Source organism: Lissotriton vulgaris, chromosome 1_1, assembly GCF_964263255.1.
Source record: "Lissotriton vulgaris chromosome 1_1, aLisVul1.2, whole genome shotgun sequence".
NCBI classification, from domain to species: domain Eukaryota; kingdom Metazoa; phylum Chordata; class Amphibia; order Caudata; family Salamandridae; genus Lissotriton; species Lissotriton vulgaris.
The window spans coordinates 751281963-751296036 of NC_141685.1; the positions used below are offsets into that span (position 1 = coordinate 751281963).

A 14074-nucleotide genomic window follows, 5' to 3' on the forward strand; every position below is an offset into this window, starting at 1 on the left:
ATTGGATTGTGTGAGCTACCGCGGTGAGGGGTGCTGGAGTGTCTCTGAAGACACAGCGCTGCCAGTTCCCCCGTCTCTGGGGCAGCAGTTTCCCATTTATTTTGGCTGCCACTGTGCACCTCTGACTCGATTTTACAGCGCACAGAGGCAGGAGGAGCATTGGTTTTATTAGTATTTTCCCGTTTTTATATATAAATACAGACAAAAACCAAAAAGCTTTCTGTCTGTATTTATATGTAAAAATCCGTTTAAACGGAAAACCGGGAGCCTTAATTATATTCTACGCGATTATTTCTTTATTCCTGCTTGCTAAAACACTGCATTAGAGTCTTCAGAAAGTAGGGGTGAGTAGTTCGCTTCCCACTCCCTGTATTGTATAAACGCATACTAACACTGCTTACACAGGTTTGCTACAGCGGCCAGTATCCTACAGCGCCCACAGCACATCACTTTACAGCAATCAGCTCACGGCTTAGGGCTCACGATTTAATCCTCGAGTCTTCTGACCGGTACCAGTAAGTAGTTTGCTTCCCACTCCCGCTATAGTTTAAACGCATACTAACACCACCTGCACAGCTATCCTACAGCGGCCAGTATGCTACAGTGCCCAGAGCACATCAGTTTACAGCACTCAGATCACGGTTTAGGCACACGCTTTCTTCCCCGAGTATACCGGCACCTCACCTCAGCACCATCTCACTCTGGGCAAAACATCACTTTTACACCGGTAGGGGTAAATACTTCGCTTCACACTCCCTGTATAGCACACCATAAACACTCCACAGACGTTTCAGCGCTCCTACCCCGCTCTTTCCTATTTTTTCGCCCTTTTTCCCCCTTACTCGCTTCAACAGAATCACAAAATGGCGGCCAACGCTTCCTAGTTGCAACCGGTCCCAGCGCTCCCAACCAATAAGCAGCAAGCTCGTGCTCGTAACGCCTCAGCCAATCAGATGGCAGAATTCCCAAATATCTATATCTGTACATTTCGATATTTCTCAAAAACCACAGAACGGATTTACACCAAATAAACAAAAGTGTGCTTTCTAGACTAAGCCCCTTCTCCGTGCCAAATTTGGGGTGATTACGTTCACCCGTTCGACCTGTAGCCTTGTCTAAAGTTTCCTATGGAAATTAACATTGAGAAAACACATTTTGAGACCCCCCCCTTTTTTCTCGGCCCCCCCCTTGACGAATCACCCTGAAACTTTCAGGATAGGATAAATCGCGGGATGCGCGTAGGGTACGCGTACCCTGCCGATCCCCCCCAAAAAACGAAGCGCGACTCCCGCCCTTTAAGGTTAATTAGCCCCCAGGGTGGCAAATCCCGGGGGCTTTAGACAAATAAAGTGTGTGGGGGCCCAATCCCCCCCACACTGCCCCGGGGACCGCCACCCCCCTGGGGAAAGTATGAATTATAGTGGGGGCACATGGCCCCCCGTAGCCCCGGGGACCGCTACCTCCGGGGCTTAACTGTATCATGATGGGGGGTCTCTAAGGCCCCCCGAGCCCCGGGGACCGCCACCCCCAGGCTTTAATATGAAGTATGCGGGGGGCTCATGGTGTAATGAGGCCATGCCCCTTTTTACACCTCTCTGCAAAGCAGCCCCCTGCTGCATACCGGAGGTTCCTGGTGGGCTAGTTGGCCCCCAGGGACCCCCAGTATTCAAGGGGATTTAGTTCCCACTCTGGAAACGCGCCAGGGGGCTGCGTTGCAGAGAGGTGTAATGAGGCCACGCCCCTTTTTACACCTCTCTGCATCGCAGCACCCTGGCTCATACTGGAGGTTCCTGGTGGGCTAGTTGGCCCCCAGGAACCCCCAGTATTCAAAGGGATTTAGTTCCCACTCTGGAAACGTGCAGGGGGCTGCGTTGCAGAGAGGTGTAATGAGGCCACGCCCCTTTTCACACCTCTCTGCAACGCAGCACCCTGGCGCATATTGGAGGTTTCTGGTGGGCTAGTTGGCCCCCAGGGACCCCCAGTATTCAAGGGGATTTAGTTCCCACTCTGGAAATGCGCCTGATGGCTGCGTTGCAGAGAGGTGTAATGAGGCCACGCCCCTTTTTACACCTCTCTGGAACGCAGCCCCCTAGCGCATACTGGAGGTTTGTGGTGGGCTACTTGGCCCCCAGGGACCCCCAGTATTCAAGGGGATTTAGTTCCCACTCTGGAAACGCGCCAGGGGGCTGCGTTGCAGAGAGGTGTAAAGAGGCCACGCCACTTTTTACACCTTTCTGCAACGCTGCCCCCTTGCGCATACTGGACGTTCCAGGTGGGCTAGTTGGCCCCCAGGGACCCCCAGTATTCAAGGGGATTTAGTTCCCACTCTGGAAACACGCCAGGGGGCTGCATTGCAGAGAGGTGTAATGAGGCCACGCCACTTTTTACACCTTTCTGCAACGCAGCCCCCTGGCGCATACTGGAGGTTCCTGGTGGGCTAGTTGGCCCCCGGGGACCCCCAGTATGCAAGGGGAGTTAATCCCCCAACTTAGAACGCGCTACGGGGCGCGTTTGCACAGTGGTGAAGGTAGGGGAAGTGTGGCTCAGTGGTTAGAGGCGGCAGACCCGGAAGCTGAGATCGGTCCTGGACCAGGGTTCAATTCCCCGCCTCGGCGGGTCTTGGGCTCAAAAATTCCATGGACTCGATAATTCTCGTTCCGGTGCCTACTCGACTCACGGGTTCACACTCTGCGACTCTGGGCAATAGCTTGCTTAATCTCCACTACGGCCCCTCGCGGCGGGATGCCTGGCTTTCACCTTGTGGATACCCTGCTGGGGTTATCTCACAGGGGAATACCAGGATGGGTTCCCAAGGCAAGCGCCTTGATGCCTTCGGGTGATACGTGCGCTATATAAATCGCAATACATTTACATTTACAGGGGGCGGGGCTTGAGGTGATATGTGTGCAAACAGGCCCTGTGGCGCATTTTAAGTTGGGGAATTAATTCCTCTTTATTTATTTATTTATTTATTTATTTAAAAAATGTATAAAGCGCAGCATATACCCGTGGGTGTCTTGGCGCTGTGACTCAGCTAAAGATCTCTGAATGAGCATATGTCTACCTTAGGAAGTGTTACCCTGAACAATTATTGATCAAACAACCAAGTTTTCAACAATTTCCTAAATTGGAGTAGCGAGGGTGCAGATTTGATTTCCTTTGGGAGAGTATTCCAAAGTCTGGCTGCGGAGTTAGTGAAGCATCTATCGCTCCATGTGACCGTCCTGGTACGCGGCACTGCCAGTAGATGCCTCTGTTCAGATCTCTTCAACCCAGAGGTCCCCTAGGGGCCAACTAGCCCAACAGGTACACATGTCACCTCAGGCCCCGCCCCCTTCATTCACTATTGAGCAAAATATTCCTGTAAAATCAGCCGAACTACGAATTCTGATTAACTTACCTGTTATCAGGAGAGACGTCAGTGCTGCATCTTCGAGCCAAGCACGGACCCTGAAAATTAAATCTAAGCGTACTTACCAGTAACTTCTATTTCCTTCCATAGGAATCTATTGTGTGGTTTTCACCAGAAAAGTTTCTGTCTATTTTTGAAACGAACACATATTCCTCTAAAATGGACTGGTTTCACTTGGAAATTCTTCTAAGTGTGGAGTTTTTGAAAAATTCCTCTAAAATCAGTCCAATTACGCTCGGCTTACAAACAACTGTGCATATTATTACACTGAAAGCTCCAAACAATATACCAGTGTAGAGAACACCGCATATCTGTATGCTTTAATCGGAACTTTCGTTTACTTTGATTCACTTCCTGAAACGTCTGTATAGGTCATAGTGGAGAATGGTGACATTAGCAGCAGCAAGAACCTCCTATTTCAGGAGGGGGATGGTGACACGGAGATTAATTATAGGACTGGAAGTAAAACATTTTAAGACTGATTCCGAACAACCAATCAGTTTCAATTCATGATGGAGGAAGAAAATGAAAGACGCGCAGCAGCACAAACACGGCTGGCAGGTGCCTCAGGCAAATTAGAGAGCACACAAGTAACCAGAAAACAGGACACTACTCTGCATAATGAGCTAAAGTGCTTTGAGAAATCAAAAAGTCTGAAACCGCGAAATGGTGGGAAGCAGCGTCTTTACAAGACTATCTAGACAAGAATATGGTTCCCCTTGTATTAAGAATATACATAACACCTTTGTACGAATCACCCAGCCCACTGATGTTGGAGGTGTGGTTGGAGAATTCAGCCATGAGCTCAAGAGTGATGCTCAGCATTCTAGTTAAATATGCCTGGAAAGATCGTGAGACCATCATGGCAGAGATTGCAACACTGGAGGCAGAATTTGCGACAAGCACAGAACAAGGGATTATAACTACCTTTATGGATGGTCTCAAACCCAGACTTAAACAACATGAGGAAGATATTAAAATCCACAGACAATGCAAGCTTCACTGCGATTGCGTTGCTTATGAATGCGGCCATATATTAACTTACAGTCGCTAATATGACATCTATACGATAATAACATCACTACCGAGTCAACTGTTCCAGCAAGAAGCGAGACAACTATACCCTTATCAGTAGAAGCAAGTGACTCAGACACCAATATATCCATAACAACTACCAGCTCCTTATCGGAAAGAGTAATCCCTTCCAAACCGATCACTTTTTTAGACGAATACCGGCTCCTTCGCAGGGCCCGACAAATTCAGAGAACAACAGTACAACCAACAAATCGTGGGAGAGGACGGGGACAACGAGCCAGAGGAAGAGGGAGGGGAAGAGTAAACAAAGAAGGAAACAAAGAAAATAAGAAAACTCAAGGAACAGAAACGCCAAAACAAAGGAGCACATGGGCAATGCAGCAAGCTCCATGACCTGCCAATAATGGATATAAACACGTAAAACAGAACCATTATAAATCTTTCAGAACGCTCCTTCTCCTTTCCCGTCAAAAAACGTTATGCTTAGGTTTGACATTTTGCCCAACCGAAGTATTTAACTACTCTGACACTCGAGTAGACCTCTTTAAATTTGTGAGGAAACTTAAACCTAACAAATGGCACAGTCTCAAGAATTCTGATGTTGGTATGGAATCTAACACGAGTAACACCTTGACTACACTCACAAATCTCACTGTAGGAGATGTTGAAGCACTGCTAGCCATGCACGATCTTCGGGAAGTATCCAAATCCGCCAATATGTCAGCCATGGAAAATATTAACATGGATTTTCCCACAGATTTAGCAGCTTCCACCTCATTTAAACGCTGCTCTGACTTTTATCCCATGTTACCCCATGATAATATTGATACATTTAATGACATGGTGGTACAAGACCTTCTGAAACTCAAAAGACAAAGGTGGAAAAAGGTGTCCTTTGACAACAAGTTGACTCACAAAGAAAAAGTTATCATTAAACACAAGGCGATGATGGAAGGAGTGCTGAAACTTTTCAAACACTCACCCCCAGTCACAGATCTGGGTGGAATCCATCATCATTCTTTAGCTCACTTTGCCACCCCAGTTCAGACACAGCTATATACAAATCAGTCTTGTCCTGAGTCCTGTGCCTCATGGGAGCAGTCCAGCCAACTGAAAAGCCAGGTCTTCCCTGGACCGGAAACAAGCATCCTGGGACAGGTTTCAGGCTAAGAGCCCTCATCAGCCAGGCTAGCATGAATCCAGTGGAAAAGTGAGCAAGGGACACACATCTGGGCATATCCTGCCAATGTAGGGCGAACAAAGTAAACACAAGGAGGTGATGGACGGAGTGCTGAAATTTTTCAAAGACACGAATGTCATCATAAGTCCTGCTGACAAAGGAGGCAATATTGTCCTCCTAAGTCCAGACATGTAAATAGCGGAAGCCCAACGACAACTACAAGACACAAGGTTCTATCTCAAAATTAATAGTGATGTATACAATGACAGCTTACTGGAAATTTGGAACATACTTAAAGACTGGTAACTAAGTGGCATCATCACGTAGGACGAATACTGTTTTATGAAAAGAGACTATCCCAAACTCCCTATTCTGTACCTCTTACCCAAAGTACATAAGGACCCTACTAGGCCGTCAGGGAGACTTATAGTCTCATCTATTGGCAGAGCATTAGAAAATGTGTCAAAATATGTAGATCATTTTTAAGCGAATATGTAATAGCCCTGCCATCCTATGTTAGGGATACCAAAGATTTCCTTACAAAAATAGAAGGTATCAGGTGGGAAGAGGATTATCTCCTGGTGACACGTGATGTCGACTCACTTTATACCATAATAGATCATGCACAGGGTGTAAAGGCATGCTATCACTATCTCAAACACAGATCCATTGGCCTTTTGGACCACACTAACATGCTCATCGAAATGATGAATCAATGTCTGAAAAATAACATCTTTATTGTTGATGGGGTGTTGTATAAACAGGTCCTTGGTACTGCTATGGGCACTTGTTTTGCCCCTAGCTTTGCCAAACTGTTCCTGGGACTGTGGGAAGAGGAAATCAGAAAGGAAGCAAACATGGCACTGGTATTTTTCAAAGTACATCTATGGTTACGATATATTGATGACCTTATTGTTATCTGGAAAGGCACACAAGATGAGATCGCCAATTTTGTTGAGAAACTCAACAGTAATAGGTATAATATCAAACTTTCGTCCAATGTAAACAAATACTTCAAAGATTCCTAGATGTATTGGTGACTGCCAAACACAATACTCTTGGAACTAGTCTATTTAGGAAAACAACTGCAGGGAACACCATTCTCCACGTCTTCAGCAGTCATCCTGACACTCTAAAATGGAGTACTCCCTTCGGAGAACTGTTGAGGGCGAGAAGAAATTGCAGTACAGAAGAAGTATTCACTATCCCAAAAGAATGCATAGTAACCAGATTTATTGAGAGGGGTTAACCCAGTTGGGTCCTAAATCAAGCGGTCAAAAAAGTTAATAAGACCAGGAGAACAGAAACCTTGTAAGATCACAAAACAGACATTGTGAATAGCACCAAAACAGAGAAGCAAGTGAAACAAGAATAATCACTACCTACTATCGCAACTCCCAAGAGATATACAGGATCTTTGCAAAACATTGGCCCATACTTAAAAATGATTCAGTCATTGGCAAAACCATTCTGACACGCCACAAAGTTACATACAGAAAAGGCCGTAGCCTTAGGGACATTTTATTCCACAATGACATCACACAAGCATGTACACAAAGAGACCATAACCTCAAAGTTTTTAACCTGTGAGGTCACTGCAAAGCTTGCCGCAATAGCTGCTTTGTAAAAGAATACAGTAGAATCAACAAGAAACAGATCACCCAATTCCTAACTTGCAGCACCACTTTTGTGGCATATGCACTGGACTGTCCATGTGGACTCCATCATTATATCGGAAGCAAAACCCCAATGGCAAAAAAGAGAGTTCTAGAGCACATGCGTGCTATTAATAACAAAGATCTACATTACCCAGTTGCACGTCATTTTCAGACACATCATCTCTCCAACAGTTCGCAACTGAGCTATTTCATAATTAAACAAGTACACACAGGTAATCGTGGGGGCAACAGAGTACAACTGTTAAGTAAACAAGAATCCAAATGGATTCTAGAGCTCAAAACCAAACAGATGGGTGGCTACAACTTAGACGAAGAACTAGGAATACACTTACATTCAGATTAAGTACATCCAATTTCCTGAAAGTTCGTCTATCCAGCATTTTAATTCCTCTGTCTGAATTGAATATGTATACTATATTGTTGTTCGCAACTGTGAGTAAGATCAAACAAAATGTTTTTTTAAACTCTGTAACATGTTTTTAATCCTGCACTTGTGTGTTTATATCTTCACAGGAGGAAAGGAAGGGACCTGGCGCCAGTTGACGGACACAGCTTTCACGGGTTCCCTACCCTTTTCTTCCTTCCATTGGGGAGCATCACCTTATACAGATAAGATTTCTTTAATGTAATCACGCCTTTCTGTTTTTTCTGCTTCCTTTTGTTGCTAAGGACTGCATTTATGAATCTTATATGTGGCTAGCCACACAATCATGTTGAGATTGAGCTCTCTGATTTGCAGTTATACCTATCTGGCATAAATTCTGTGACTACTACACCTATTCAATAGGTTGTGTATATATTGTAACTATAGTGATGGTATTACAGGCTTAACCCCTTGATTACCCCGCACATTTGTTCCTTGTAAGCATAGTACTCATATACTTTACTTACTGACCTTTAGAATAATTTGTTGTACTCACTCAGCATGTACTTAGGGCACTTGCCTGACAGTGAAATATTTGTTTCAATAAGTAGCCACATACTATTAGGTTATTTTTTATATGCATTCCACCAATATTCATTTTGTGACCACCTATATTTCTTTACGTGTTTAGTAATGGCGCTCTAAACAGGCACTACGCCTCCTAAAATTGCTAGTAAGCATTACAGGATTGCCGGTTACCCTCTTGGCACCGTTTCACTAATGATTCAATTAGATATACGCTGCTATGCAACACCATGGCGAAATTGTTACGTTGCACAATGAATTTAATCTGCATTTAACTGTTCCATTTTTTGTATTCCTTCGTACTCATATACTTACACGTTATAAGATGGCTGCCACAATTGTGTCATTATTTTGCTATTGTCAGCACACATGCGCATTTCCATGTCATACAGAGTCTCTTTTGCATTGCCATGCTTAACCATCGCCTATGTAAATCATGCAGTTCTATTGCGACAATTATGTGAACAAGACAGCTCGAGCTGTTGAAAAGCGTTACCCCTGTTAATTAAATTTCTCACTGCAACCATCCCGAGAGTGCGGACATCCATCTTTTCAAGTGTGTGATTTGTTGACGGCTTGCTCCGCCGCCATTCTGCTCCACTTGCAACAGGCCTGTGATTCCGGAAGGAGCATTTCCTTCTCTTTCCTTTTAGCTTTCTTTCTAATTTCCTTATCGATCATACATGGATTTTTGTATGTTTTCCCATCGTTAATGTTTTGAATCATTAATAGGAATACAGGTATTATTCTAGATATGAAGTTGGATTATGTACTATTTTCTATGTTAAAGCATAATTCTGTTATTCATTAACGAATGTTTGTTTATTATCTTATATTTCATATAACTATGATCAATAAAGTATTTCGAAAACTTATAAAAAGATAATAGCTGAAGAGTACATCACCTAATGTTTTCTAATTTCATGGAAATTAAATGTAGTACATTTGGCAAAATCATGTTGGTTAACCTTTAGCACATTGTTTCAGACTGATTTCATTTGGCACGTTGATTCCAAACAAAGCTAGGCTGTGCTACTTGGCTGGACTTGCTCAGTTGTTCATGCTACAGTGCATGACTTTAGTTGACATGGATTTACCTGGATTCCCAAAGGTTTTTACCCTGTTCCCACCCCATTACACTCACTTTGCATAGGCTGCCAGTGGGTTCATATGTTGTAGTACTGCTCTATTGTCAACTTTAACACAAAAATTATTTTGTTCATGAAAGTTGATTAACAATGTCATTTGTGCCACTGTTCGTTGCAAAGCACCCATTGTGTGTCACATCACTACTGAGTACTCACCCCAAAGTTTAGTAAATCCGGGCCTTAATTTGCAACAGTGAGTTTCGTCAGTCCAATTTAGCTGAGATGTTTAAATAGAATCCAAACTTTTGAAAACACATTCCCACACAATTGTTTAAAACACTAGGCACACTCATGAGTTGCTGGAAAATCCATTACCTTTTCAATCCATTCATTGAAAGATTTTCCTTTAATTGCATCCGGGCGGTTCAAGTTCACAACCAGAGTTTTCCGACTTCCTGAAGTCATGTTCATTTCCAACCTCTTTGAGAAAGTTAAACTTGCTGAAAAGAGATAAGGGAAATTATGTTTTGCATGCTTCGGTAGGAAATAGAAAAATGGAAACACTGAAGGATTACTGTGCTTCACCTATCCAACAAACCCAAGAATGGGAAGCTGGAACAATGGTGAATCCGTTGCAAATAATTTATTTTCACTTAGCAGTGCTATGTTTTAATTATTGTGTGTGTCTCCTTTTATAAACTTTTCACATTTAATTTCGAGCTTTGGACACAAGGCACTGTATTATGTAAAATTGTGCACTATCCCTGCTAGTGGGGGGGGGGGGGTGTTGCACCCTCATTTTGATGCACCCATGCGGACAGGGACTGTGTGCCATATTACATTACAAACACAGGCTGTATCCAGTGCAGGTCTAAATTCAGTCCTGCATTGGGGTCTATGTGGCACTGAAAAGTAGACCAGCTCTTTGAAACTATCGGTCTATATTTCAAAGCAGAGTGATCAGCAGCACCTTGCAAAGGGGATAGGATATCCCATAGGTAAGTGCCTATTTTCTGCGTACAGAGGGAAGCCTAATGGATTCCTGAGACCTCTGTGCAACCCAAAGGGTGAGCTTGGACCACTTGCACCACTTCCTATGTCGCACACAATTAGTGCTCCTCCTCTGCACCCACGTCTGTAGCACGGTAGGAAAGGCACAGCTGTTCCCTGCTTTTTGTGGAGTCCTGCCTCATGCAAATGAGTTAACATCCTCTTTGGAATGGGCACACATAAAATGTGTGTCAGAATGATCCATATAACAGAAAGGGCACGTCTCAAGTGTCTGCAAATCCTTCTGTAATACCGAAGTACCCTGGAGGTGATGCCTCATTGGCACCTTCTGTAATAATGGGGCATTTGTCAATTTTACAAGTCTACCTCGTGGTGTTTATGGAAGTGTGAACATTTGACAAGGACAGAAAGGGCAAGAACCTGATCTATAGTACCATACCTTAGCCGGGGAATTGTTGTGCATATCATACCGGCTGATTGATAACATTAGCTCCCAAATCCCGATGCCTGCCTGAATGCTATGCGCAATGTGATGTTGCAGTCACATTGCAAGAACGAACACCTTAGGAATATAGCAGTTGAGAGAAGTAAGCAATGTTTTTGGTTTATCACCTTTTTTAGGTCTCGGCCTGCGTAGGCTGCGCCTGCGCAGTCTCGCTGGCGAGATTTTATGTTTTAGAGTATGGGGCTTAAACCCGCCCCTCTTCTCCATTGGCTGGCTTCCTAAACGGAGGCCAGCCATTGGAGAAGAGGTGCATCTGTCCATTTAAGCCCCGTCTTTTTCGGATTCGGGGGTGTGTTTTTAGGTTCTTTCTCTCCTCTTCACATTGGCTGGAATTTTACATTCCAGCCAATGGGAAGAGAAAGAAAAACATGCCCCCAGTCGGAAAATGACGGGGAGCTTCTTTGAGCCATTTCTGCTGGACCTTGGAGAAACATGGGGGTGTCATGGCGTGGTCCGCTTTCCTGCCGGAGCTCGCTTTGCTGCCATCTACCAAGGGTAAGTATCTGCCCTCTAGTGACACCCCTTTTGCCTCCACACGTGCATAGGCGTTACCTGAAGTGGCCGCTGTCCATGCGCTCGCTTTGCCACTGACCTCTGCTGCTTGGTTTCCCACATGCCTCTCAGCCACAGCTGCTGAGCGTGCTCCGCTCCACGTCTGAGCCCACCCGCCAAAGTTGGAGCAGGTGGGGAATATGTACTCGTACTTGGTGAGCACCCCTGAGAGCTGAGAAGAGATCCTGCTGGGGAGGCCGCAGACTGAGCTAAGATGGCGGCTGCTGTCTTCTCGGCTGCATCGGTCCGTTAGCCGAGAGGAGACCTCGGCGCGGAGACACCACCGCTTCCAGCGCCTGATGGGACCTGCCACCTGATGTTCCACCGCAGCGGTAGGGGTGACCGCCCCGCCAATCTGATCGGTGAGCTGTGAGGCACCGCGTCGATCCCCCATCTCCTGGGAGGTTGTGGAGGCGGGACGGATCGGGCGAGCTGAGAGCCCTCCAGAAAGGTACATGCAGGGAAGGGAACCTCGGCCCTTCAAGGTGCGCTATTTGCGGAAAAGCATGCAGCATGTTGTCTTCCCCGAGCCCCCAGGATTCGGGACCCCCTCATGCCCCCCCCCCCCCCAGGGGAGAGTGCTGAGGAGACAGAGGAGCCGATGCCGGCACGCGAGCAGGCTCCCAAAGCTGGAGTCACAGCCTGTGAGGAAGAACGCGCGGCCCGGGGGTCAATGGTGTGCTCCGTCCTGCGCCGGCCGCCCAGCACCAGCCGAGCCGGGCACCACCAGCACCAACGTGGCGCACAGCGGGCCCAGGCACCAGCAGAGGAGGAGCAGCAGCAGCAGCGGGAAGCCGGCTGTTATTTTTCGCTTTTCTTGCCTCTGTTCCCTGCTTGTGCGCGATTTTCTTGCCTCTGTTCCCTGCTTGTGCTCGATTTTCTTGCCTCTGTTCCCTGCTTGTGATAGTTTTTGTCTTGCCTCTGTGATTGTTTTTTTCTTGCCTCTGTTCCCAGCTTGTGCTCGATTTTTCTTGTCTCTGTTCCCTGCTTGTGATCGTTTTTTCTTGCCTCTGTTCCCTGCTTGTGATAGTTTTTTCTTGCCACTGTTCCCTGGGGTGTTACTGGGCAGAGATGGGCGTGTGGCTGACCTAGACTGAGGGAAGCAACGGGTGAGCTCTGGGAGTTGGTGGGGGCCTTGAATAACCCATTTGTAAATAAGGAGACTCCCCGGGGTGAGGGTGTGTATGTCTCTGTGTGTGTGTTTCTGTGTGTGTGGCTCTGTGTGTGTGGCTCTGTGTGTGTGGCTCTGTGTATGTGGCTCTGTGTATGTGGCACTGTGTGTGTGGCTCTGTCTGTGTATGTGTAGCTCTGTGTGTGTGTGTGGCTGTTTGTGTGTGGCTGTGTGTGTGGCTCTGTGTGTGTGCGTGGCTCTGTGTGTGTTTGTGTGTGTGTTGGGCTCTGTGTGTGTGTGTGTTGGGCTCTGTGTGTGTGTGTTGGGCTCTGTGTGTGTGTTGGGCTCTGTGTGTGTGTGTTGGGCTCTGTGCGTGTGTTGGGCTCTGTGCGTGTGTTGGGCTCTGTGCGTGTATTGGGCTCTGTGCGTGTATTGGGCTCTGTGCGTGTGTTGGGCTATGTGTGTCTGGGGCTCTGTGTGTGTGTGTGTTGGGCTCTGTGCGTGTGTTGCGCTCTGTGCGTGTGTTGGGCTCTGTGTGTGTGGGGGGCTCTGTGGGTGGGGGGCTCTGTGTGTGTAGGGCTCTGCATGTGGGGGGCTCTGTGTGTGGGGGGCTCTGTGTGTGTGGAGCTCTGTGTGTGTGGAGCTCTGTGGGTGTGTCGTTTTGTGTGGCTCTGTGTGTGTGTGGCTCTGTCTGTGTTTTTGTGTGTGTTTGTGTGTGTGTGGCTCTGTGTGTGTGGCTCTGTCTGTGTGTGTGTGTGTGGCTCTGTCTGTGTGTGTGTGAGTGGCTCTGTGTGTGTGTGTGTGTGTGGCTCTGTGTGTGTGGCTATGTCTGTGTGTGTGTGTGGCTCTGTCTGTGTGTGTGTGGCTCTGTATGTGTGTGGGTGGCTCTGTGTGTGTGGCTCTGTCTGTGTGTGTGTGTGTGGCTCTGTCTGTGTGTGTGTGGCTCTGTCTGTGTGTGTGACTCTGTCTGTCTGTGTGTGTGGCTGTGTGTGTGTGTGTGTGTGTGTGTGGCTGTGTGGCTCTGTGTTTGTGTGTGGCTCTGTGTGTGTGGCTCTGTTTGTGTGGGTGGGTGCGTGTGGCTCTGTGTGTGGCTCTGTGTGTGTGTGGGTGCGTGTGGCTCTGTGTGTGGCTCTGTGTGTGTATGTGGGTGCAAATGCAATAGGGCTCGCATTTGCGAGAGATTAAGCTATTGGCATTGTAAATGACAATGCCATTTATTTATATGTTTTAAAAACAAAAATAATGTCATGAGCTATGCCAATAGCTCTAACTTTAACAAAGACGAGACCATTGCATTGTAAATGCTTGTTCTATTTGTGTCATACTCAAGACTGCCTCCCACCTGCCTGTTTTAAAGGGAGTCAATTGAAAACAGTGAGAGGCATTTTTATAGGTGTTATAAAGCTGTTTTTAGAAATTACATTTTATTTATTTTCTTTGTGCCTCTTCCGTATTCCTATACTGATGAGAGCTCCATTGATGTAAAATGTTGGTCATTCTTCTATTTTTTGCAAAATGTCCAGTTTTTTGGGTCTCAAGATCTGGTCACCCT

At 46.3% G+C, this 14074-nt stretch overlaps 1 protein-coding gene across 1 annotated transcript in view; it reads right to left on the reverse strand.

Annotated features, from left to right (window-relative positions):
• The window catches only part of LOC147747759 (2-5A-dependent ribonuclease-like), a 302563-nt gene that overhangs the window by 69023 nt on the left and 219466 nt on the right, over positions 1 to 14074 (reverse strand). Inside the window, 2 exon segments of the mRNA XM_086955558.1 lie at positions 9719 to 9788; positions 9790 to 9843. Of these exon segments, the coding sequence (XP_086811684.1) occupies positions 9719 to 9788; positions 9790 to 9843 (124 nt within the window).